Source organism: Mobula birostris, chromosome 1 (assembly GCF_030028105.1).
Source record: "Mobula birostris isolate sMobBir1 chromosome 1, sMobBir1.hap1, whole genome shotgun sequence".
NCBI classification, from domain to species: Eukaryota; Metazoa; Chordata; class Chondrichthyes; order Myliobatiformes; family Myliobatidae; genus Mobula; species Mobula birostris.
Genome location: NC_092370.1, coordinates 202,243,137 through 202,270,541, shown reverse-complemented (window position 1 = coordinate 202,270,541; position 27,405 = coordinate 202,243,137). Strand labels below are relative to the sequence as shown.

The window sequence follows — 27,405 nt, the reverse complement described above, 5'->3', positions numbered from 1 at the left end:
AAGGATCATGGCTTCAAAATAAGTTTATCCACTCAGACTGAGATGAAAAATGAAGTTCTTTACCCAGGGGAAGGTTATTCTTTGTAATTCTATATCCAAGAGAAATGTTCTAAGCATGTTAAAAAGCGGGATCAATAAGGGAATCATGTCATGTGGCTGTTGAGCAGGACCATCAGTCTGAGGTAAAAGACCAGCTATTATTTCATTGAATAATGTGGCAGTCATGAGAGAAAGAATATCCTACTCCCGCCTCTCTTATGTGAAAAGGTATATTTAGGGTTCATTAGCAACAAGCTTCATCGGCCATCAGCCGAAGCTCGCGCGTAACGCAGTGACGTCATCCAAAGAGAACCGCTCGGCGAGTGACGCGGTGACGTCCCCCAGAGGGAACGTGCGACGGGGTCGATTCGCTGAAGCGACCTAGTAGCGTTGACCTAATTGTTGGGCATTATTAAAGTAAACGTTAGCATGTTTCGGAGGAAACTAGCGGCTTTAGAGTATCATAACAGCGGCGTGTTTGACTGTAAAGGTACGGCTGGGGGACTGGTTGCTGGTCCGTGACTGTGAAATGATTGATAGGCCCGGTGTAATAGGCTCCGGGGCCTCTGCGATGTGTTCTACGTGGATAGGGTGAAGTGATGCCGCACTCCGGGATAGAAAGAGGGGACCGACCTCTATATCGCATTTTCAACCTCCCCCTTTTTTATGTTTGCATAATGATGTTTTGCTATAATATTAGGGTATATGTTATGAAAAATTAACGAAGTGCACCATAAGATCACTGGAGTAATGGTTATAATGCCAGCAAAAGAAAACTGCATTTTTTTACTTCTTTGAATAAGCATCCACATGTAGTGGGAAAATGAATGATGAAGAAACCGGATTTTGGTTGTGATTGAAAGGAAGCATTTGGACAAGTTCCTTTTTCTAAAGACGCGGGACTGCGAGTCCGCGCAATTTGAATTAGAACTCTCAAGAGATCAGACTTAGGTTGATGGGGTGATATTAAAAGGAACTTAGTGAAAATACAGTCAGGTCACTCACCTAAAGAGTGGCAGAAGTAGAAGTGAGTAGGGAAATGGATATTTTGGACAGAAGTAAGAAATTCCTGCTCCATTTCCAATTATTAAGCTTTGAAGAAAATTTTGCAGATTTTCAAATTAGTGTTAGTGGAAATTAAAGAAGTAATAAATGTAATTTATACATTAGAAATTTTATTGAAAATTCTGGTGTAGTTTCATGCAGAAAACGCTGTGAAATCAGCGTTTGTGGAGGTGTGGTGATACTACTTGGATGCTGTACATTAAAATGTATTTTGTACTTTATGCAATTAAAAGGCATTAAGCCAGAATATTTCAGCCTTATTTTCTGAGTGTGTTATAACAGATTGTCTTAATTTTGAAGACATGGTTAAGGCTTATATAATCTGTTTATAAAGGTGGAAATACGATTGTTTTTTCCTTCCTAATAAAATTGTGCATGAACTGTGAAGTAGCTGCCTTTTTATGACTATCATTGAAGTTTAACTGTGATTTACTTTCTACAATCTATCTACAAATTTCAGCAATTATATAATGGAGCAATAAGGTCAGTTGTCAGATTTGCTTGTATGGAAGATGTGTTAGGAGATCTGGAAAAAATATGAAAAAATTCAGGGCTACAAATCTAGGATCATGGCTTTTTTTTGGGGGTTCTGGTGGATGGCTCATACTAATTTGTTTCAATAACACAAATTTGGATCAGTTGAATAATTTACCACAGTTACCATATTTTTCAGACCTGTTTAGGAATGTGTAAAGTTGTATCATCTCCATATAATTTAGTTACTGAAGTATGTGCCTCCAGAGATGCATCACAAGGGACAAGTGCAGTCAACTCATCAAACTACATGCAGTCTCGGCATTGGTGAGACCCATCGTAAATTGGGGGACCATGCTGCTTCATTGAGCACCTCTGTACCATCGACCACAAGTGGGTCTACCCGATGGCCAAACATTTTAATTCCGATTCCCATTCGCGTTATGACGTGTCGATCCATGGCCGCCTCTTGTGCCACGATGAGGCCACCCTCAGGGTGGAGGAGCAACACCTTGTATTCCATATGGGTACCTTCCAACTTGATGACATGAATATTGATTTCTCCTTTGGGTAAACAAAAATTCCACCCCCCCCCCATTCCCCTGCTCTGACCATACTCTTCTCACCTGCTTATTACTTCCCCCTGAGTCCCCTCCTCCCCTTTCTCCAATGGTTCACTCTCCTCTCCTATCAGATTCCTTCTTCTCCAGCCCTTGACCTTTCCCACCCACCTGGCTTCACCTATCACCTTCCAGCCAGCTTCTTTCTCCTCCCCACCCCTCCCCCTTTATTCAGGCATTTCACCCCTTTCCTCTCAGTCTTGATGAAGGGTCTCAGCTTGAAACATCGACCATTTTCTCTTTTCCATAGATGCTGCCTAACCTGCTGAGTTCCTCCAGCATTTTGTGTCAGTCAAACTACAGCTGCCTTTAATTTTCCCATCAAATGTTTTATTTCAGTTGATCCTGTTGTTTTGTCTCAGTGTCAATTCAAAATTTATGTCATTTGTATGACAAATTACATTTTGCAATATGTCAAAATGCAACCACCAGCAATTAATTACTTTAAATGTTACCTAGATGGAAATAGAAACAAATTACATATGGCGAAGTCTAAAACCAACTAATGAGGTAATTCATTATTTGAGCCATTTGTTCAATTCCCTGTCTTCTCCAATTAGTTTCTCCAATAACAAAAACTGTCCCATCAGAATAGCAAATAACTAAACCATTAAAAATATTGGTGTAAAATCATTTAATATTGGAAAAGTTAAATATGATGCTGTTTATTTTATAGGTAATTAAAAATTTGTTTTCAAAGACTTTTCTCCGGTAATGATGAAGGACTTTGGACCTGAAACATTAACTCTTTCTCTTTCCACAGATGCTACCTGATTTCAGAATTCCAGCATCTACAGTATTTTGATTTTCAGAGCCAACTAAAATCTTAACTATTTTTAAACTTTGGAGAAGATCCCAATTAAAGTGGACATTCAAAGTATATGTTAATATTTACGATCTTAATTCTGCAGTATGATAAGGAAAAAATTAAACCTGTAATCCAAGTATAGATTGTTGAGTTAATCATGAAATTTTTCTCTGTGGGAGATGATTGCTAATGTTAAGCAAAATACTGCAAATGCAGAAAATCAGAACCGGGTTCAATATCAGTGGCCTATCTCGTGAAATTTGTTGTATTTGTAGCAGCAGTACCATTCAGTACCTAATAAAGAAAAACTGGGTTATAGTAAATATCCATATATGTTAAATTAAATAACTAGTGCAAAAAAGTGGTGAGGTGGTGTTTCTCGGTTCATTTGTCCATTCAGAAATCTGATGGCAGAGGGGAAGAAGCTGTTCTTTAGTTGTTGAGTGTGTGTCTTCAGGCTCCTGTGTACCTCCTTCCTGATGGTAGCAATGAGAAGAAGGGATTTCCTGGGTAATGGGGGTCTATAATGATGGATGCTGCCTTTTTGAGGCATTGCTCCTTGAAGATGTCCTGGATACTACGGAGGCTGGTGCCCATGTTGGAGCTGACTGAGTTCATAACTTTATGCAGCTTCTTTCGATCCCGTGTAGTACCCCCAAAATACCAGATAGTGATGCGGCCAGTTAGAATGTTCTCTACAGTACATCTGTAGAAATGTGAAGGTTAAAATATAAAAACCGAATGTACCAAACTAGTTATGTACCTTCTTTGGAGGATAAGTCAGTGTAATGTTTTGTGTCATTGACATTTCAAAAGAATTGCTAATACTCTTGGTGTAAAATTTCAACTGTCAATTCTTAATTTGAAAGTTGGTAACTTTGTCTTTGGATCCATTAGGAAATATGAAATGGCTATATAATTAAAAACTAGATATGAAATTGCCTTTATACTTGATAGTATAGTGGTACCATTTTTAATTGGCCTTAAGTCTGCAATCTTACCTTCCATAGTTTCTTTCAATATGCATCTAAAAAGATTCCATTTTATATTTTAGATGAGGTGGCATTTAGGAATTTAATAGTGTGGCTTGAAGATCAAAAGATAAGGCATTATAAAATTGAAGAGCGAGGCAATCTTAGAAATGTGCACAACAATGAATGGCCAAAGCACTTTGAAAAGGTGAGAATTACATGTTTATTTTAAGTGGCATGTTTTAGTCTGACATGAATAATTTAATCTGTTTACTAATGAACTATTCTGTTTTCATCGTCACTGTGATTTCCCTTTTTTTAAGTTCTCTGTGCTACTTGGAATAATTTTGTTGTGATCGTCATGTAATCTTCTTTGATTCAATGTCATTTTCCCCTCAACTCCACCCTTGTCTTCAAATGGGTCCTGTTATGGGTGTTTTGCAATAACCAGCTAACAGCAGCCATATGTGTTATTGAAATGTGCGAGGAAATTGGAGCTTCTGGAGAAACCTCGCACAGAAAATGCATCACCAAAGGCCTGAATTGATTCTGAGTCACCACAGCTGTGAGGCACCGGAACAATTTGTTGGACTACTTCTTCCTGCATAAATATATTAACTTACCAACTCTGTTTTGTATCCCAAGAGCAATTGAAGTTGGATTGTTTATTCTTTTTTTAGCCTACAGTTGGCCTACAATTTATATTAGATTCTCAATTGCATCCCCTTGCACCACACACTTCCATTAGATGCTGTGCTTGTCTTAAAAAGCAGCAGCGGTGAAGACGTTGAGAAGCATTCAAATGCTATAAAAAGTGACAATTAAGAATATTAATTTCTAAATATCAGGTACATCTAAAATGTGAGTAACAAAAACATGACAATAAATGAATAGTTCAAAAAATATTACACACTTTATACGTATTTTTGTACCAACTGTAAAACTTAATGCATTGAATAATTCCTGGATCCCATTCCAAACCTAATCTATTGTAACCTACTTTAACAAAGTTTAGTGAATAGAGTCCATGACATGATCTGTCAACATGTTTGTGCCACCTTTTACATGACAGTATGTGGAGTGTTGCAGCAAAGTATACTGACTCATTCAACAAATTGAGTCTGACAGCTTGTTCAGAGCCTTCATGTTTAGATACGAAAGCAAAGTCCTGAACTTGCTGCTTTTATGCAGCTAGATTATGTGGATATGTCTTCAGCCCTTGGGTCCTAAGCTCTAGATCTTCTTTCTTTGATCTTCTCTAAAAATATTAAAGGACTCTTTGAAAGTTACCTCTTTGGGCAAGCTTTGGAACTGCTTTCCTGTTTGATGGTGGTTCTGGTAAGGCATATTTTATTATTTTAAAGGCGTTATTTAAATGGAAGTTATTAGTTTGATTTTGCAGAAGATTTGCCGATCTCAGTCCAACAACAATTCAATTGACATTAAATACAATATAGATATTAAGAATTTCACAATAGGCCAGAGAAGTTTACAGTGGAAATGTTCAAGGAAATTTGTGTGTTGCACAGATGATGTGTTTTTCACTATTCTTTGTTTTTCCTGTAATTTGCTACCTTTTAGATTATGCACAGCAGGTACCTAAAAGCAATAGATGGATACCACCATACTCTTGTGCGCTGTTGGGAGAGCTCTTTTTCTTGCAAGCTCATCTCTAAATTTTCATATCTATCATATAAAAGATTTAACTATGCTGTCAGAACTTCTTTGATAAACATGCACCATCTGTGTTGACTTGAGAATCTCCAGTCCATGTATACTCCAAGCATAGGAGGAGCGTTCAGTGTCCATGCACTGGGAGCAAACGAAATTGGCTTAAATGATAGAAGGAGAGCACTACATTGAATGCTAGCCACCCACCTGTCCTGTCAAGCATTCCTGCCCATCAGTGGTTGAGTGTGCACTGCCACAGAGACCTCATCATAACCTCTTGAACCTACAGAACAAGACTAGAAGCAAGTCCACCCATGATTGTGTGGGATTTTCAATAAGAATGTTCCTAGAACGCATTACATTAACATAAACGTTTCACTACCATTTCAAATACATAATTGTTTTTATGTGTATCAATAACTATCCATACAGATAGAATATTCAAAGCTGACTATTTCATGATGTAGGATTTTTGATCAACCAGTGAGACTTCTTGTTTGACATTCATATGTAAGCCTTAATTCAACTGTAATGAGGACTATTTTAAATGGTTAATTCTATAATCCTAAAGTCCTAATGCATTTGTGATATCTTTACCTTTAGTACCTAGCAGATGTAAGCTGCCCATTCAGAGCAAATGAAAGACAGGAAAATATTGACTGGCTTCTGGGGCTGGCTGTAAGACTTGAATATTCTGATAATGGTAAGCTTCTTTAAATCATTGGATATGATGGGATATTGTTTGCAGTGTGAGATTTCCTATCCTGTATAACTTTATAAATTAATCTACTTTATGCTTGTACTGCTTTGAATTTGGTGGTGCCATGTTAAAAAATGGTTACTTCAATTTTCATTAAATGTAGAATACAACATAACATTGGACTAGGATCAGGTTATAAGACACTTAAATGTTTTGTCAGCTTTCCTTGACTTTTCTCTTAAATGTTTTAAAAATATTTAATGATTGTTTCTTTGTAAAATGAAGTATCCCAGCTTTTCTTTATTACCTATTGAAGTTGATTGTTTAGAGAGATGGATGTATATTTTTCTCTCGTATGTTACAATATTTGAATGTTTTTTTCTCTCCTTGAGCTATAGTTAAATTGGTATCTGGGTCATTTGTGTACAGTAGATCTTGTAGAAGGTATTTCTCACTTTTTTTTCAATGATGTTATCGGCCCTTAATAAATGGGCATTCTAATCGAGAATATGGTGTTCAATGATCATAGAAATGAAAATTTACTGCAAAGGAAAGGATGCAAAGACAATGTATGAAGATGTGAAAATCCAAAAACAAACTGCAAATTTAGCACATCTGAAAAAGGAGAAAATTCTAGAAACACTCAGCAGGTCTGTCTGTATCTGTGAAGAGGGACAATGTTGAGGATCTTTCCTCAGAATTGGTGTATGGGGTCTTTCTTTTTTGTTAAATTTAAAATGGCTTCTTTTGTTATGTTATACTGGGGAATGCTGAGACAGTTGCTTGGGTCATCGTAGATAGCAGGGTGCTATTAACCAATGGGTGGTCATGTATCGTTTTGTTTTCGGATACAATGCTGTATCATATCACTGTGGACGGGGTTTTTGGCGGGGAGTCAGAGGAGAGACGAGGATGGCGGACGTGGGGGGGGTTTTGGCGGGGAGTTGGAGGAGAGACGGGGAGGACGGTGGACGTGCGGAGAGGCTCTGGTCGATCACTTTGGGTGGTCCCAAGCCGTGAGTTGGCAGGATTCGGGTGGTCGTCAGGAATCGATTGAGCTCCAGCGGTTGCGCGCGAAGAACTTGGACTTTGCTAAGTGTTGGTGCCTTTTTTTTTCCATTACTTCCCTTTCTGTATCAAATTTATATTAATGTCTTAGAATTAGTAATATCTATAAAGTGTACTTGTTAAAATTTACAGGGTGTGCTGGCTGATGATTGATGTTTGGGATTGATTCAGGCGGCAACCGACCCTGTGGGGAGTGTTGAGGCGGGTGCTGGGTGAGATTTCCTCTAGACATATACGAGCCAATATAACAGAACGTTACAAGTGGGGGCTCGTCCGGGATTTGGATTTTCGGTAAAGCTGTAATAGTCATCGCGTTAAGTGGTGCGAAGATGGATCGAGATAAGATTGTAAGTTGGTGTGAATTGGAGGAGGTACCGGTGAATCATGCGTGCGTGCTAAGTGGGGTTGATTTTCGCAATTCCGGCAAGTGTACTAGTGCGAGGGTTGTGTATGATTGAAGGTATCGGGCAAGTAGAAGTTATAGCTGGAAGGTGTGGGAAAGAACTGGAGTCCAGCTGGATGTTGGTGCGGATGAGTGCCAACGTCATGACTTTGGAACTACCAGCCACAGTCCACGTCCAGGGGGAGGCAGGGCCATGGGGTCTCCACATCTTCCCAGAGGACGAAAGTCAGGAGGTGCCGGAGGAGGAGCTAGATGAGGCCCCAGGGGAGGTGCCAGTAGCCAGGGGTGGAGGTGTGGAGTGACCCCGTCCCCCATTTAGGGCTGAGACCTCCGAGTTAGCGGCTGCCATTACCTCCCTGGTGAGAAGGGTTGAGGGGCCCCACCCGAAGCGGAGAATTTTCTCGGGAGCCAGGTCCACCCCGGAAGGGGAGGATGAATATGAGACCTGGGTTGAGGCTACATCCCAGTTGTTAGAGGTGTGGCCAGTTTCGGATGAGGAAAAGAGGCAGCGATTGGTGGAAAGCTTAAGGGGCGGGGCGGCCCGTGTGGTCCGTGATTTGAGAGCGGAACACCCTTCGGCTTCACTGTCGGAGTGTTTGGACGCTTTGGAGGAAGTGTTTGGACTGTCAGGAGATCCCTGGCAACATTTAGCGGAGTTTCAAGGAGCGGGACTTCGAGAGCAGGCTTATCCATGAATTATTGGGTATGCTTGGGGTTGAGAAATCCAGAACCACCCCCTATCACCCGCAGGATGATCCTCAGCCCGAGAGGTTTAACCGGACCCTGCTGGATATGCTCGGCACTTTGGAGATTGGACAGAAGAGTAAGTGGAGTCAGCACATCACCCATTTGGTTCGCTGTTACAATTGCACGCGCAATGATGCTACGGGGTACTTGCCCTATTATCTGATGTTCGGACGGGAAGCGAGGTTGCCCATTGATCTGTGGTTTGGGACTGAAGCGGGTGAAATACCTTTGAAGCCATGTCTGAAGTGCGTGTCTGATATGAGGAGAGAGTTGAAAAGGGCGTACGAGTTGGCTGAGGCGGCAGCCACCAAGCAGAACCAGCGGAATAAGAAGAGGTACGATCAGAAAGTAAAGTTCGTCCAGCTATTGCCGGGAGACCGAGTCCTTATCTGGAATTTAGGACTACCTGGTAAGCACAAGTTGGCAGACCGTTGGGCAGCCACTCCCTATGTGATGGAGAGTCAGATGCCAAATCTCCCTGTTTACCGGGTGAGACCCGAGGACGGGAAGGGGCCTGTCAAGGTACTCCATCGGAACCACCTGTTGCCTCTGGGTCGAGAGGTGAAGGTAGACCCAGAGCCCAAATGGGAGTTTACGGCTAGTACGAGGAAGCTGTGAGGGCGCGGGGCGAGGGAAGAGCCCGCTGCGAAGGAGACGGGGTCGGTCTCCACCTCAAGAAGGGATACGTCATCGGGAGACGATGATTCGGACGTGTGGTACCTGCTTCCGTTCGCTGATTCCCCAGTGCCGGGAGAAGAGACTCCTGGCCCTTCCATCACTGAGTTAGGGGAACCGAGGGAGGGTGTTACAGAGCCGCCTGTATTACAGCCGGAATTGGGGGAGGAGAGGGTGGAGCCAGAACCTGAGGCAGAGGGCTCACAGGTGCCGAGGGGTCCCGGTGAGGGGGAGGGTCCGACAGATAGGCCTGGGGGGTCACCTGGGGTGTCTGAACAGGGAGAGTCAGCAGAGGAAGTCCAGAGGCCTCAGAGGAGTAGGCGTCCCCCGGAGAGACTAACTTATACAGCGCCGGGAGAACAAGGTGTGATCTCTACAGCCCTGGGAAGTTATGTCACAGCTTTATGCACCTGGGTTGGGTTTTGTGATTTACAAGTAGCACTGGTGAACTCTGTTAACGTCATGAGGGCATGACTTTTATTGGTGGGGGGAGAGTGTACGGGGTCTTTCTTTCTTTCTTGTTAAATTTAAAATATCGTAGATAGCAGGGTGCTATTAACCAATGGGTGGTCATGTATCATTTTGTTTTCGGATACAATGCTGTATCATATCACTGTGGACAGGGTTTTTGGTGGGGAGCCAGGAGAAACGAGGAGGACGGCGGATGTGCGGGGGTTTTTGGCGGGGAGTCGGAGGAGAGACGGGGAGGACGGTGGACGGGGTTTTTGACGGGGAGTCAGAGGAGAGACGAGGACGGCGAACGTGCGGGGGTTTTTGGCGGGGCATCGGAAGAGAGACGGGGAGTCGGAGGAGAGACGGGGAGGATGGTGGACGGGGTTTTTGGCAGGGAGTCGGAGGAGAGACGAGGAGGACTGGACGTGCGGAGAGGCTCTGGTCTATCACTCCGGGTGGTCCCGAGCCGTGAGTCGACAGGATCCGGGTGGTCGTCAGGAATCGATTGAGCTCCAACGGTTGCACGCGAAGAACTTGGACTTTGATAAGTGTTGGCGCCTTTTTTTTCCCCATTACTTCCCTTTCTGTATCGAATTTATATTAATGTCATAGAATTAGTAATATCTATAAAGTGTACTTGTTAAAATTTACAGGGTGTGCTGGCTGATTATTGATGTTTGGGTTTGATTCGGGCGGCAGCCGACCCTGTGGGGAGTGTTGAGGCGGGTGCTGGGTGATATTTCCCCTAGACATATACGAGCCAATATAATAGAATGTTACATTGGGAAGGAGAAAATAACAGTTTGAAATTACAGAAAGTGAGGGAAAAGGATAAGTAGCGCAAAGGATACTCTGACTGAACATTGCTGGGATTGTCTTGGGGTAAGCTGTAAATGAAGAAACCTTGTATTGGAAGGCATTTAAAAAGGGAGAAAATGTGAACAAAGGAGGATAAAAGCTGTAAAATTATGGAATTTGGAAAAAATACAAACAAAGCACAATATCAAAGTGGATAGTAAAAGCTTTTTCAAGTATATAAATAAATAAATAAGAGATGAGAGTGGACATAGGATCACTAGAAAATGAGGCCGGAGAAATCATAATGGGGGACAAGGAGATGGCAGTTGAACTAAATGAGTATTTTGCATCAGTCTTCACTGTGTAAGACACAAACAGTGTGCCAGATATTGTAGTGTGTGAAGGAAGAGAAGTGAGTGTAGTTACTAAGGGAGAAGGTGCTCAAAAAGCTGAAAGATTTAAGGTTACATAACTCACCCAGACCAGGTGAACTGCACCCTAGGGTTCTGAAGGAGGTAGCATTAGAGATTGTGGAGGCGTTAACAATGATCTTTCCAAAAATCATTGGACTGTGGCTTGGTGCTAGAGGACTGGAAAATTACAAATATCACTCCACTCTTTAAGAAAGGCAAAATGCAGCAGAAAGGAAGTTCTAAATTATAAAGTCAGTCAGCTTGATCTCAGTGGTTGGGAAGATGTTGCAGTCAATTATTAAGGATGAGGTTATGGAGCACTTGGTGACACAGGACAAGATGGGACAAAAAGTCATCATGGTTTCTTTAAGGGAAAATCTTACATGATGAACATGTTGGAATTCCTTGAGATTACAAGTAGCATTGACAAAGGGGATGCTATAGATGTTATATATTTGGACTTTCAGAAGGCCTTTGACAAGATGCCAAACTTGAGGCTGCTTGTTAAAGTTAAGAGCCCATGGTATTACAGGAAAGTTACTAACATGGTTAGAACATTGGCTGATTGGTAGAAGGCAGCGAGTGGGAATAAAAGAATCCTTGTCTGGTTGGCTGCCAATTAGACGATGGAATATATGGCTCTGTTGCCAGGTTAGCAGATGTTACGAAGATTGGTGGAGGGGCAGGTAGTGTTAATGAAACAGGTAGGCTGCAGAAGGACTTAGACAGATTAGGAGGATGGGCAAGAAAGTGGCAAATTAAATACAACGAGGGAAAATGCATGGTCATGCACTTTGGTAGAAGAAATAAATGTGCAGACTATTTTCTAAATGGGGAGAAAATCCTAACATCTGAGATCAGAATGAGGGTTATTATCACCGGCATGTGTAGGGAAATTTGTTAGCTTAGCAGTAGCAGGTTAATGCAATACATAGTATATAAGAAGAAGGAAAAAAAGGTAAATAAATAAATTGCAGTATGTGTATATTGAATAGATTAAAAATCGTTCAAAAACAGAAGTATATTACAAAAGTGAGATAGTGTTCAAGGGTTCAATGTCCATTTAGGAAACAGATGGCAAAGGGGAAGAAGCTGTTCCTGAATCACTGAGTGTGTCTCTTCAGGCTTCTGCACCTCCTACCTGATGGTAACAATGAAAAAAGGGCATGCCCTGGGTGCTGGAGATCCTTACTAATGGACGCTGCCTTTCTGAGACACCGCTCCTTGGAGATGTCCTTGGTACTTTGTAGGCTAGTACCAAAGATGGAGCCGACTAAATTTATGACCACCTGCAGCTTCTTTTGGTCCTGTGCAGTAGCGCCCTCCCCCCCCCCATACGCGACTGTGATGCAGCCTGTCAGAATGCTCTCCATGGTACATCTATAGAAGTTTTTCAGTGTTTTTGTTGACATACCAAATCTCTTCAAACTCCCAATGAAGTATAGTCACTGCCTTGCCTTCTTTATAGCTGCGTCGATATGTTGGGACCAGGTTAGATCCTCAGAGATCTTGACACCCAGGTTGGGTATGTGTTCCTTCATTTTACCCTTCCTGAATCAGCTCTTTCGTCTTACTGACATTGTATGCAAGGTTGTTGCTGCGACACGACTCCACGAGTTGGCATATCTCGCTGCTATATGTCATCTTTTCTCCATCTGAGATTTTGCCAACAATGGTTGTATCATCAGCAAATTCATAGATGGTATTTGAGCTATTCCTAGCCATTAGAGTCATGGGTATATAGAGAGTAGAGTAGTGGGCTAAGCACACACTCCGGAGTTGCACCAGTGTTGATCATCAGCGAGGAGCAGATATTATCACCAATCCGCCCAGATTAGAAGTCGGGGATCCAATTGCAGTGGGAGGTGCAGAGGCCCAGTTTTGTAACTTCTCAATCAGGATCTTGGGAATGATGGTGTTAAATGCTGAGCTATAGTCAATGAACAACATCCTGACATAGGTGTTTGTATTGTCCAGGTGGTCTAAGGCCATGTAAAGAGCCCTGGAGATTGTGTCTGCCATTGACCTATTGTAAGGATAGGCAAATTGCAATGGGTCCAAGTCCTTGCTGAGGCAGGAGTTCAGTCGAGTCATGACCAACCTCTCAAAGCATTTCATCACTGTCGATGTGAGTGCTACTGGGCGACAGTCATTCAGGCAGCTCACATTATTCTTTTTAGGCACTGGTATAATTGCCAAGGGACTTGGGAATCCTTATGCAGCACACCCTAAAGGTTAACTTGCAGGTTGAGTCGGTGGTGAGGAAGGCAAAAGCAATGTTAGCATTCATTTCAAGAGGCCTTGAATACAAGAGCAGGGATGTGTTACTGAAGCTTTATAAGGCAGTTTTGGGCTCCTCGTCGTAAGGAAAGATATGCTAACATTGGAGAGGGTCCAGAGGCCGTTCACAAAGATGATTGCAGGAATGAAAGGGTTATCATACGAGGAACGTTTGATGGCTCTGGGTTGGTACTTGCTGAAGTTTAGAAGGATGAGGGGGGATCTCACTGAATCCTTACAAGTGTTGAAAGCCCTAGAGAGAGTAAATGTGGAAATGATGTTTCCCATGGTGGGGGAATCTAGGGACAAGAGGGCACAGCCTCAGGATAGAGGGACGTCCATTTGAGAAATTTCTTTAGCCAGAGGGTGGTGAATTAGTGGAATTTGTTATAGGCAGCTGTGGGGGCCAGGTTTTTGGGTGTATTTAAGGCAGAGATTGATAGGTTCTTGATTGGACACAACATCAAAGGTGGTGGGGAGAAGGCCAGAGAATGGGGTTGAGGAGGGGAAAAAAGAATCTGCCATGATTGAATGGCAGAGCAAACTCAATGGGCCAAATGGCCAAATTCTGATCCTATGTCTTGGGGGTCTAAAATCTGAAATATTGAGGTGTAGAATGTGCCCAACGGGTCAGGCAGTATAAATGGAGTGTAAAGAACTGAGCCAATATAGTAAACATGATCTACAACTAAACTGGACAGTTCTAATACAAACAGAGAAAATGAGATCCTTGACTGGACCTTTTTAATCACAGTGCAGGAGGATACAGACATTGGAAGTGGGATGGAGAATTAAAGTAGCAGGCAATGGGAAGCTCAGGATTGATCCTGTAGACAAAACATAAGTCATCCAATCTGCATTTTGTTGTGGGGTTGGAAATTTGTAGCTATAGGGACAGATTAGCCAGAGGGGGCAGACGGGAGAATTAATTGAAGTGTATAAAACTTAAGAATCCTATAGGGAATGGAGACTGCAGATGCATTCAGGTCTTGACTTGAAACATTGGCTATTGCTCTGCCTCTACAGATGCTACCTGAACTGAGTTCCATCAGTTTGATTTTTGCTCTTGGATAGAGTAAAGAAGGAGGGTTAGTTTCTTTGGCAGAGGAAACGTTGGCATGAATATAGGTTTTTCAATGAGGACTGCAAATATTGTGGGGCAGACAACATGAATGGTAGTTTAGTTGCTCAGGGTATGAAAAGGAACATACAAATTTATTGGATTTTATTGGAGCTATAGATGTATGAATATTTCAGAATCATGAAAGTTGAAATCAGAGCACTCCTGCCTATGTTGTCAGTGTTAACGGCCCCACTTCATGATAATACAATTGTGAGCATCAAGTATTTCCAGGTCATTAGAATATTTGCTGAGATGGAGGGTGTCCTATTATAATAGTATTCAAAAAAACCCACAAAATGTACTATGAAACATAGAATATTTACAGTGGTATGCAAAAGTTTGGGCACCCCCGGTCAAAATTTCTGTTACTATGAATAGTTAAGCAAGTAGAAGATTTTTTTGATCTCCAAAAGTCATAAAGTTAAAGATGAAACATTCTTTTCAACATTTTAAGCAAGATTAGTGTATTATTTTTGTTTTGTACAATTTTAGAGTGGGGGAAAAAAAGGAAAGGAGCACCATGCAAAAGTTTGGGCACCCCAAGAGATTTGAGCTCTCAGATAACTTTTACCAAGGTCTCAGACCTTAATTAGCTTGTTAGGGCTATGGCTTGTTCACAGTCATCGTTAGGAAGGGCCAGGTGATGCAAATTTCAAAGCTTTATAAATACCCTGACTCCTCAAACCTTGTCCCTACAACCAGCAGCCATGGGCTCCTCTAAGCAGCTGCCTAGCACTCTGAAAATTAAAATAAATGATGCCCACAAAGCAGGAGAAGGATATAAGAAGATAGCAAAGCGTTTTCAGGTAGCCGTTTCCTCAGTTCATAATATAATTAAGAAATGGTCATTAACAGGAACGGTGGAGGTCAAGTGGAGGTCTGGAAGACCCAAGGAAACTTTCCAAGAGAACTGCTTATAGGATTGCTAGAAAGGCAAATCAAAACCCCTGTTTGACTGCATAAGACCTTCAGGAAGATTTAACAGACTCTGGAGTGGTGGTGCACAGCGACACCTGCACAAATATGACCTTCATGGAAGAGTCATTGAAAAAATCCTTTCCTGCATCCTCACCACAAAATTCAGCGTCAGAAGTTTGCAGAGGAACATGTAAACAACCCTGATGCATTTTGGAAACAAGTCCTGTGGACTGATGAAGTTAAAGTAGAACCTTTTGGCCGCAATGAGCAAAGGTATGTTTGGAGAAAAAAGGGTGCAGATTTTCATGAAAAGAATATCTTTCCAAATGTTAAGCACTGGGGGTGGATCGATCATGCTTTGGGCTTGTGTTGCAGCTAGTGGCACGGGGAACATTTCACTGGTAGAGGGAAGAATGAATTCAATTAAATACCAGCAAATTCTGGAAGCAAACATTGCACCATCTGTAAAAAAAAAGCCAAAGATGAAAAGAGGATGGCTTCTACAACAGGATAATGATCCTAAATACACCTCAAAATCCACAATGGACTACCTCAAGAGGCGCAAGCTGAAGGTTTTGCCATGGCCCTCACAGTCCCCCGACCTAAACATTATCGAAAATCTGTGGATAGACCTCAAAAGATCAGTGCACGCAAGATGGCCCAAGAATCTCGCAGAAGTAGGAGCCTTTTGCAAGGAAGAATGGGCGAAAATGCCCCAAACAAGAATTGAAAGACTCTTAGCTAGCTACAGAAAGCATTTACAAGCTGTGATATTTGCCAAAGGGGGTGTTACTAAGTACTGACCATGCAGGGTGCCCAAACTTTTGCTTCGGGCCCTTTTCCTTTTTTGTTACTTTGAAACTATAAAAGATGGAAATAAGAAAAGTAATCTTGCTTAAAATATTAAAGAAATGTGTCATCTTTAACTTTATGCCTTTTGGAAATCAGGTCATCTTTTACTTGCTTAGTAACAGAAATTTTGACCGGGGTGCCCAAACCTTTGCATGCCACTGTAATATGAATTCCATTATGCAATTGCTATTTCAAGACCAGACACCACTACTGAACTTTGAATTGGTTTCCCCAGATTGTTACTGAACTCATCTCTTCTGGAGAGCATCCGTCTATTGATCTCAAACAACTTCTGTTGCAAAGGTCACATCAAGCTTCCTACAGTGTATAATTAGAACAACTATAGTAGGTGTGTGGCGATGTGGAGATGCATCTCTACCAAAGGAGGTGTAAGGCGCTCCTTTCTTTTGCTAGCCTGCTGGTGAGCCTTGGGCAAGGTGAGGCACCTGCTTAGCCCCTCAGTCAGGGTCACCTGAAGCCATGGGAGCAGGTGGTGGATGGTCATATGAATTGCTGGTGCATATTGCTAGTTATACGACTGCTAACGCCAGGCAAGCAATCTCTGAAGAGTATTGATAATGGCTGGGGTCACCCATCTTGTAAAGACACTTCCCAAAGGCAGAAATAGCAGGCCACTTCTGCAGAAAAATTTGCCAAGAGCAATTGTGGTCAAAGACCGTGGTCACCCACATCATACAACACAGCACGTGATGATGATAGTAGCACCATTGTCCTTTGAACCTAGGGTTCTTCTCAATACGTTTTCCACTTTGATGTTTTCCTGTTTTGTGGTGTCTATTTTTCATCGTGGATGACAAATGCAGTCAACCCTACAGCTCTGTTCCTGATTATTGGGGTGGGGTGGCGGTGATTTTTTGTGCTTCCTGGAGAATTCCTTGAGCCAATACATACATAATCCTACTAAAAATGGAACTTTGTACAAGGTCTTTCCAAGATCTAATCTTGGGAGATGCAGTGGGAAGGTATAGGAAGTGTCCATTGGAAAAGGTTTTGGGGAAAGTAATCGTGATCCTGTAATTTTCAAAGTAATTATGGATAAGGATAGTCTGACAGTAAAGGCCCTAAATTGAGGGAAGGCCAACTTCAGTTACATAACGTAGAACCTGGCAAGTGAAGACTGGGAACAGCTGCTTGTGGGTAGAGAAACATTTAACATGTGGGAGTCTTTTTAAAAGTGAGATAATGAGAGTTTAAAGCCAATGTGTTCCCATATGGGTAAAAAGTGAGGAAAACAGGATTAACAAACCTTGGGTGTCTGGGGATAGTAAGGATTTGATGGAAAGAGAAGGCAGCATTTTTTTTTTATATAGGCAACTGAAAACAGGATAATATAAATTGTAGGAGAGTACTTAAAATAAATTGGGGCCCAGAGAGCCCATGAAATACTGCTGGCTGGTAGATTATGAAGAATCCCAGCCTTTTTATGAACATAAGGTAACCAGGAAAAGAGAAGATTCCCTTCAGGTCCAAAGAGGTATTAAGTGTGTGGAGCCAAGGGATATGTGTGAAGTCTTGAATGAATACTTAACATTTGCATTCACCTAGGGGAAAGGCATGGGTTCAAAGAAAGGGAGGATTTATAGGTTTGCAAATGACAGAGCTCAGTTATTTCACTCACTCCTACACCCCAGACTCAACACATCTCGGATGTAAATTATCTTTGCAGCACTGCAATTATCACATTAAGCACAAATGGAATGTTACTGCTGTGTACAGTGCATCTTTAGTTGAAGCTTCCCAGCGCCAGTGAACTTTTCGACTCATCTCTCAAGAGGCGTGTTACATCTTTTTGGACTTAATGTTGAATTCAAACACTAGAGACATTTACCTAGATGGCATTTTTTAGATTCCTTTATTTACATAGTTTCATTTATATATCCTCCAGATTTATCATTGAAATTTTTGCTTGTTGCATTATCATCATCCCTCTTATTACTTAATTCCTGATGTTCTGTTTTATGTCCTGTGGAAACATAGGAAAAGCAGTTGCCTGTTCAGCCCCTTGAGCCTTCTCCACAATCTAACATTGCAGCTGATGACTAAATTAAAAACATGCTTTGTTCCTTATCTTTTACCAAATATCTGTCAATCAATCATATACAAAAAATTGTCATCAGTGATTGTCTGCAGAAGAACACTAGCTTTATATTTAGAAACAAAAACATGCTAATGTTACTAATGAGAAATCTGAAAATTCTGTTCAAATTTTTAGGCTTTATCCTAGATTTCTCAATCAACAGAAATAATGTATGTGCTGAGAAACTATCTGAATATTTTTAATGGTAATTTTTTTTGTCTCCACAGTGGATAAATACAAGAATTGTACAGCAGATAGTGTAAGAAATGATGCCCCTAAAGGCACTGATCCACTTATTAATTTGGATGGTAAGTAAGAGGAATGTTTTGCCACTGTTTGCTGTAAGGGATGAATTTAAAGTATTTTTACAGATTTAAAAAGCTTTAGCTGCATATTTCTGTTTGAAGGCCCTGATGTATTTCTGAACATCTTTGAAATTTTCATCTTTGATTTTTTTTTATTACAGCAGCTTGTCAATTTTGTAATCTCTGATGTTTTTTTCATGAGCTCTTGGACATAATGTACATATGGGTAAAACTGTGTTTAGTTGGTAATTGTGTGAATTAGTATTACTTCTGTCTTAAAATTCTTGTGGAACTTGTATACCTTCTAATGTATCAGATCGAATTGCTGATTTTAGGCTTTTTACTAATCTAGTTACTTCCACTTTAGACCAAAATACCATTATGTTGGAATTGTTCTGCTTATTTGGATTGGCTTAGAAATGGTTTTGGTTTCCTTCAAGGAAGAAAGTAATATCATGTTATAAGTTGCGCTCTAATCCTGCTCCCAGACATTAAGTCAGGAAATTTTTTTACTGTATCATCTTGGAAATGTATCAACTCCTTAAAAAAAATTAAAATTTTGAATGGAATCCTCAAAAAATTGACAAACTGTTTATTAATATTGAAAATTAGCTGTACAGGTACATGTCCAAGAATCCACACTAAGAACCTTTTTTAGTATATTAGACCATAAGACATAGGGGCAAAATTAGGTCATTCAGCCCATTGAATCTGCTCCACCATTCCATCACAGTCGACTTATTATCCCTCTTAACCCCATTCTCCAGCCTTCTAGTAGCCTTTGATATCCTTACTAATCAAGAACTTGTAACCTCTGCTTTAAAAATACTCAAATGATTTGGCCTCCACAGCTGTCTCTGGCAATCAGTTCAAAAGATTCACCAGCTTTTGGGTAAAGAAATCCCTCCTCATCTCTATTCTAAAGGAACATCCTTCTATTTTTGAGGCTGTGCCCTCTGGTCCTAGACTTTTCCACTATAGGAAACATCTTCTCCATGTTCACTCTATCTATACTTTTCAATATTTGATAGGTCTCAGAGAGATCCCCCTCATTCTTCTAAACTCCAGCAAGTATAGACACACAGCCATCAAACCCTCCTCCTACATTAATCCTTTCATTCCTGGCATCATTCTCCTGAACCTCCTAACCCTGATCCTTTCCAATGCAGGCACATCCTTTCTTAGATAAGGGGCCCAAACCTGCACTCAGTACACCAAAAGGAGTCTGACCAATGACTTATAAAGCCTCACAGTTACATACTTGATTTTGTATTCTAGTCCTTTCGAAAAGTATGCTAATATTGCATTTTCTTTGCTAACCATTGTCTCAACTTTGCAAATTAACCTTTAGAGAATCCTACCAAAGGATTCCCAAGTCCCATTGCAACTCCAATTTCTGAATTTTCTCCCCATTAGGAAAGCCTACATCTTTATTCCTTTGACAAAAGTGTATGACCAGACACTTCCCTACACTATATTCCATCTGCCACTCTCATTCATCTAATCTGCCTCTCCTTCTGTATTCATTGCTTCTTCGACGCTAGCTTCCCCTCGACTTATCTTTGTATTGTCCACACACTTGGCCACAAACCCGTTATTTCTGTCATCCAAATCAATGACATATAATGTCAAAAGAAGCGGTTCAAGTGCCAACCCCTGCTATATTTGTAACACTAGCACAGTATAATTGACATTTAACTTTGATCTGCTCATGGTATAAACTGAAGTGGTCTGCAATATAACTATATTCTCAGTTCTTACTTCAGTTTTAGATCTTTGCTTATGCTATAATTTTGAAATTCTATGAATTTGTCTTGCTCAATTTTGTGTACCTTCTAGGAAGAGAATAAAACTATTGGTTAATTGTTATTACTTTCTTATTGTTTCTGATTCACTTCATCTGTATGGAGTCATAGATTACAGCATGGAAATGGGCACTTTGTCCCATTTCATCCAAGTCAACTGTTGGCCAGCATGCTAGTCCCATCTGCCCACATTTGGCCCATAGCCCTATAAATCTCTCCTATCCATGCAATTGTCTAGTTGGCTTTTAACTGTTGCTAATGTGCCCACCTCTACCACTGTTTCTGTTAGCTCATTGCAAATAAGTTTCACCCTTTGAGTCAAGAAGCTTCCCCTGCTATTCCTTTTAAATCTCTTGCTCTGATCTTAAAACTACGGCCTCTTGCTTTTGGCACCTCCTCCCTGGGGTAAAGGCTATGTACTTCCACCCTGTTTAAGCCTTCACACTTTTATTTCGCTCTTATCAAGTCACCCCTCAATATCTTGCATTCCAGAAAATAAAATCCTAGTCTAAGCAACCACTCATAACTCAGGCCCCCAAGTGTAGGCAAATATCACAGTAAGTCTTTACTACGCTTTTCTAGTTTAATAACAGGTCACCAGAACTGTTCACAATATTCCAAGTGAGATCTCACTGAACTTTTGCATAACTGCAGTGTAAATTTCTCATTCCTAAACTCAGTACCTTGCTTGATGAAGGCCAGCTTGCCAGGTGCATTTCTCACCACCCTATCAGCCTAAGGGCCTGTTTCTAGAGTACTTCACTCCTAAGTCCTTCTGTTCCATAACAATTCCCAGGATCCTACCATGGTTTGATCTCTCATTTATTAGGATTGAAAACCATTTGCCAGTCCTTGGCCCACTTACCTAGCAGATCAAAATCCCCTTGTAATTTGTATATCTTTCTACACTCTCTTCAACAGCAACTATTGTAACTTCATCTACTGACTTATGCTTGTACATTCACATCCAAATTGTTTTTGTTATAAACATCAAAGAATCCCAGCACCAACCCTTGAGGCACACTGATACTCAGGGGCCTGCAGTCTGAGAAGCAACCTCAGGCATCGTCCTTTGCTTCCCACCACTGAGCCAATTATGAATCCAAATGGCTATGTCCTGCAGGAAACCATGCCGTCTAACTTTTCAGACGTCTGCTGTGAGGGGTCTTTTGAAAGACCTTGCTAAAGTCTATATAAATAATATTTACTGCCCTACCCTCACTACCTTATTGGGTACCTCCTCCAAGAGATTTGTCAGCATGACTCCCCATGAACATAGCCACGATGACCGTACTGAACAAGACCCTGTCCCTCTAAATGTTGGTACCTGCCCTTCAGATCCCATTCAGTAATTTACCAACACTGATGTCAGAATTGCCGGCCCGTAGTTTCCTGGTTTGCTTTTGCTACGCTTTTTAATCCATGGTACCACATTAGCCACGCTCCAGTTCTCTGGAAACTTGCCTGTGGCAAATGATGAAGCAAAAATTCAAAGACCTCTGTAGTTTCTTCTCTGGCTTCCTTCAATGTCCAGAATGCACCAGGACGGTCCTTAGGGATTTATCCACCTTAATGCAGTTTTTAAGGCCTCTAATACCTCCTCCCTGCTAATCTCTATATGCTTCAGGACATTACCACTCATTGCCTTCATTTCCTTAGCTTCCATCATTTTCTCCACTGTAAAGTGGAGGAAGAGGAGAAAACTTTGGAATTTTAAAGAAGGCTTATTGTTTGTATTAGTGAATGTCATTTGTAGTTTATGTTACCATTTTTGTTGAGCTTTTTGAAAATTTATAGATGGTAAAATGTGGTATTGCAAGAACACCAGAACGTTATAAGATGCCATTACAGCCACTATGCCTTTGTTTGCAAGAATATTTGGCTGATTCCATGGAGATGCTCAGCAAGTAAAAGTTGCATAGCTAATTTATGCAAAATTGATGGGAAGATGTAACTGCTGTGATCACATAACCATTGCAGAATAGTGCTGAGAAGGTCCAATGTTAACTGCTCAGCAGTTTGTTTGAGGTGACTTCCTTTATTGACATTCCAAGAATATCAAAAACTCAGCCAAGTTTTAATAGCCAGGCATGCAGCAATTTTTTAAAAATCCCTAATTTCTTGAACTTGTAAATAATGCATTAAAATGCTAGTAAAACATGCTAGGCCTCACCTTTAGTTAATTTGACAACTACAGCTATTGCTGGGTCATTCTTCAGGTCAATTTCTACATTTGCACTTTTAGTACTAATTCAAATCAAAACTTCCCTTGCTATTTTGTTGATGTCAACTTCAATACATCCACAAATTTACTGGATCAAAGCTACTTGTTTCAAACCATTCTATGTCCTAAAGAAGATTCTTGGCCCGAAATGTCAACTATTTATTCTGCGGAGTTCCTCGTGGGTTTTGTGTATGCTACTCCAGATTTCTGGCCCTCTTTGTATAGGGCCCTGGAATATTTAATTTGAATCTGTTATCTGTTCTGCAAGTCAGGGTCTGAGTTTGCCACTACAGGATTGAGGAGGACAGCGCTTTTAATTGAATGTTCACCAGTATTGCTGTTACATCAAATTTCAGGCCTGAAAGCTTCTAGTTTCTCACATTAGCAAACAGCCTGTAGATGGTGCTATTTATAGCTATGGGTCTTGTGCAGCATCTTACACATCAAAATCCTGATTCTATCGCTAATGTAATGAGGGGTACAATAAATTACTTTATTTCATTCCTTAGACTTGTATCAAAAATTCAAGGTTACCCTTTTTTTTAAAACTTAAATTTATAATTTCCATTTCATTATAAATGTCTTGATTCTTTTTAATACAGTTAACAACCCGGACTTTAAGGCTGGTGTGATGGCATTGGCTAATCTCTTGCAAATCCAACGCCATGATGACTACTTAGTAATGTTGAAGGTAAGCACTAGTGAACTTTAAAGAAGTCTCATCGACTTTTGGGGCACCAAGGCAGCATAGCGGTTTGCGCGACTCTATTACAGCTCGGGGCATCGGAGGTGGGAGTTCAATTCCGGCATCGTCTGTAATGAGTTTCTGCGCATCCGCCCTGGGGAATGTATGGGTTTTCCCCGGTGCTCCGGTTTCCTCCCACAGTCCAAAAATGTACTGGGTAGGTTAATGGTCATTATAAATTGTCCCATAATTTGTTTAGGGTTGCTGGGGTGTGAGGCTCGAAGGGCCAGAAGGGCCTACTCTGAGCTGTATCTCTAAATAAAATAAAGCACATGACCTCTAAACGAGATTGGCTGAAGAAAGATTTTTGTGTCGATATATAGAATATTAACCAACCACGCTTTATAGTAAATCTACATTTCATTTAAAAAATTGCAAATGGCAGATAGAAAATTGAAGCAGAAAATATAGGAAGCATAAAGCGAGTAGAGGGAGAAAATATAGATTAGTGTTGGTGTGGAGCCTTTTGTTGAGCTTCAAGAGAAGCAAGGTGTGGAAGAGATAGCAAGGCAAATAGCACTTGTTTTAAAAGTATAGGGTTAAAATTTTGCTGACTTAGTAAATCAAAATAAAACGTAAGAGATGGTTTGCAAGTTAGATATCTTCTGTGGAGAATCAAAGTGAATTATTGATTACAAAGGAAATAGGTAACAGATTCAGGAACTGGTACTGCATTTATACCCTGCCAATGGTGATGAGGCAGTTAAAAGCCTGAGTTGGTCGGGAAACCAAAATTAGAGGAGTCTTGTAGCTCTGGAACAGCTTGCCATGATAGGGAGAGACCAGCGTCTGAGAGACTTGAAAATAACATGAGAATTGTAGAATTGATTTACTGAAAGAAATGGGTTATTGCTTAAAAGTGAACTAGTTCAGCAAGCAGGTGCTTGGGAGAATAGATTTTGATGAGAGCTTGGAGAAGAGTAACTGGAGTCCTGATGAAGGGTCTCGTTTTGAAACATTGACTGTTTACCCTTTTCCATAGGTGAATTCCTCCAGCATTTTGTGTGTGTTAACTCAATGCATTCAAGTATAGAGGCTGAAAGATGGGACGCCAGCCAGGCTTGAAATAACCATGTCTAGTGGATGATGATTTTAGTATGAAAATAGATTGGCTAATTTCATCAACTATATCGTACAATTTGCAAAAATTCTATGTTGATCTAAGATTATTTTGCTAGGGCAGTGGTGATTTTGGTAGCTAGGGAAAGGTATTTGTGGTGGGGCCAAAGGCAGTGTTATGTCAACCAGCTTAGACATGGAGCACTGGGACATGGTAGAGTTGTGTGTCACCAAGTGTGTTTAGAAACCAGTTGAGGGAAGTAGCAGCAAGTCTTACATGATCAGAATGGGAGAGTGATGCATAAAGGATTCCCTGGCTTTGGCCAGATGAATAATGCTTTATTTCCGATATAGTTCAGAAACAAGTCATTTAATTCTTCTTCTACAAAGCATTTTACAAAATTAATCAGTATATTAGTTTTAAAAATCTATTGTCTTTCACTTAATTGAATGAAATGAGTTGTCACAATAACTACTTAGTTTATGTTATAGTTGTAGAAATACAGCTTGTGTCTCAATTTGGCATATAGATTGATCTTCAATTATTTTGATTTCAGGCAATTCGTATTTTGGTGCAAGAGAGATTAAGCCCAGAAGCCATTGCAAAAGCAAACCGTACGAAGGAGGTAAGGAAGTGTTTTCAAAAGAAATTTAAGATTTTTTTATTTTGCTTAAGTTGAATTACATGTACAATAGTGTGAGAATGGGTCATCTTTGGGCTTTCGATCCTAATGTTTTTAAGAAGTATCAACCTCACATAGTTTTAGCATGGAGGAAGAATATAACATAGCTGCAGCATGATAAACTGTCCATCTTTCTTATTATAGGCGCCCTTTATATAATTTGTATATAATTAATATGGTCAGCCTTGTCAACCTGTTGTGCTACAATTGTTCATTTTAATTATTACCTTTCAGACTAAGTGAAGTGATTTCTAAAATGGGTGGAGTTTTAATTGGCTTCATAACTTTGCTGCAAATATATTAGATTGTTTGATAGAACGTTTATGGAGCCAAATTGTTGGTGATAGTCCACATTTAAATTGCTAGTTTTAACATATTTATTTTACGCTTAATACATGCAGTGGTTATTAGTACTTCAAAACTTTTTTAAATAGCAGTAATTAAAGGGGTAATGTGGGCTCTGGTTAGACTCATCTATGCTTGAGAGCTCGTGGGTTTCCTCTCAGTGCTTGAGTTTCCCCTCACAGTCCATAGATCTATCAGTTAGTAGGTTAGTTGATCATTGTAAATTGTCCCAAGATTAGGCTGGGTTTAAACAGGTGGGTTGCTAGGTGGGGTGGCTCATTGGGCCGGAAGGGCCTGTTCTGTGCTGAATCAATCAGTCAATCAATAGCTTAAGGTTCCGTTCTGGAAGCCTTTGACACTTCAACTTCCTTTCCAAAAAGCCACTGACGCTCGTTCAATTGAAAATTTCAGAATATTATTGATAGATTTGCTTTGTCAGGCAGGGTGATTAATAGATATGAACCCAAGATTAAAGCATAGATCAGCTGTGATATAATTGGTGGAATGAGCCTCAGGTGTAAGTAGCTTAGTTCAGTTCCTAAACTAATATTTGGCTATAATTTGCTGCAACCATACTTTTACCTTTTCAGCTTAGTTTATTGATGGTTGATTTACTTCAGATCCATTACCGAGACACTTGACGGTATTCATCTCCCTCTACGATTTCACAGAGATGGTCTCTTCAATCCTTTCCATTCATATTACTACAATACATCTTTGCCAGGATATGGAGCCCAACACTGCCCTCTTTTCTCTAGTAGTAGGTGTTGTTTAACCATACCTTTAACAGTTTTGATTATTTTTGAGCTTTCTATATTGTAATAATCAGTGGAATCCGATGAGAGCTGCCTAACTGGATACACAGTTGGCTTGATGGTAGAAAGCAGAGAATGATGGTAGAAGATTGATTCTTGGACTAGAGGCCCATAACTGGTGGTATGGCTCAGAGTTCAATGCTGGGCCTTTGTTTGTCATCAATATCAACAATTTGGATAAAAATGTCCAAGATTAGTAAGTTTGCTGTTGACAGTCAAATACCTGCCTCGATGTCGAAGGTCAAGGTTCGTCATCTGCTGTGGCTGATGTGGAAGGCTTGAAAAACTACAGTATGCTTGACTGCTTAGCCTCGCGCATTTTTCTATCATCTCATGCAGTTGCTTCATGTTCAGTTCCTGGACGACTTCACTTTCGATCCGTTCGCTACTGCATTCGGTTTCGACTGTTACCCTATCCTCTTCCAATTGCATCAGCTCTTCATCTATCAGTTCTTGGTCAAACCTCTTCAACGTCATCTTCATCAACTTCCACAAGCCAAACTCACTTTGCCCTTACTTCGTTCACCACGATTGAAACGCTTAATTATGTCTAGTTTTACGCTAAGTGTAACACCTTTACGAGCTCTTTTAGGCTTTTCTGATACCTTAGAACTCACCTTGCTAATGGCTGCTCACAGGAAAGTGTTTAAGCAATGCCAGCTAGAATGCAGTTCCGGGGGAGGAGCTTGGCTGCTCAGGGCGTGCGCTGCCTTTTTTTTCGTAACAGTGAAAACACCTTCTGTTAGCGAAAACAGGTAACTAATGTAGGTCTTTCATAACGGTGAGGTTTCGTAAAGTGAACGTTTGAAAAGCAGGGGACACCTGTATAGCGGACAATAACGTTGTCAAAAATTACAGGGGTACCTTGATCAGCTGAGTAAGTGGGCCAAAGAATGGGAAATGGATGTGCAAAGTGCTGAATTTTGGAAAGACAAATCCAGAAAGGATTTTCAGTGAATGGCAAGGCCCTGTAAGGTCTTATAGAACAGAGACCTTGGAGTATAAATATATGGTTTACTGATAATTGCAGTTTCAGGTAGACAAGTTTCAGAGAAACTTCAGGGGAAGTATTTTTCCACAAAGGTTGTTATCTGTGTGGAATCAGCTGCCACAGAAAGTGGTTAAGCCAGCTACAATAACAACTTTCAAAGAACTTTAAATTTTTTAGGACTTTGATCATAATGCCATTAATTTCAAGGTAATTAAAGAAAGGGGTAGGTCTGGTTCTTGGGTTGAGATCCTAAATTG

The 27,405-nt window shown here is 40.7% G+C and overlaps 1 protein-coding gene across 1 annotated transcript in view; it reads left to right on the top strand.

Moving 5' to 3' along the window:
- The first annotated feature begins 359 nt into the window (after window positions 1–359).
- Window positions 360–27,405, top strand: part of rtraf (RNA transcription, translation and transport factor) — a 37,057-nt gene continuing 10,011 nt past the window's right edge. The window contains exons 1-6 of the mRNA XM_072269095.1: window positions 360–529; window positions 4,061–4,185; window positions 6,252–6,351; window positions 18,404–18,484; window positions 23,113–23,201; window positions 24,872–24,940. Coding sequence (XP_072125196.1) covers window positions 469–529; window positions 4,061–4,185; window positions 6,252–6,351; window positions 18,404–18,484; window positions 23,113–23,201; window positions 24,872–24,940 — 525 coding nt within the window. The 5' untranslated portion in view covers window positions 360–468. The remainder of the gene's footprint in view (window positions 530–4,060; window positions 4,186–6,251; window positions 6,352–18,403; window positions 18,485–23,112; window positions 23,202–24,871; window positions 24,941–27,405) is intronic.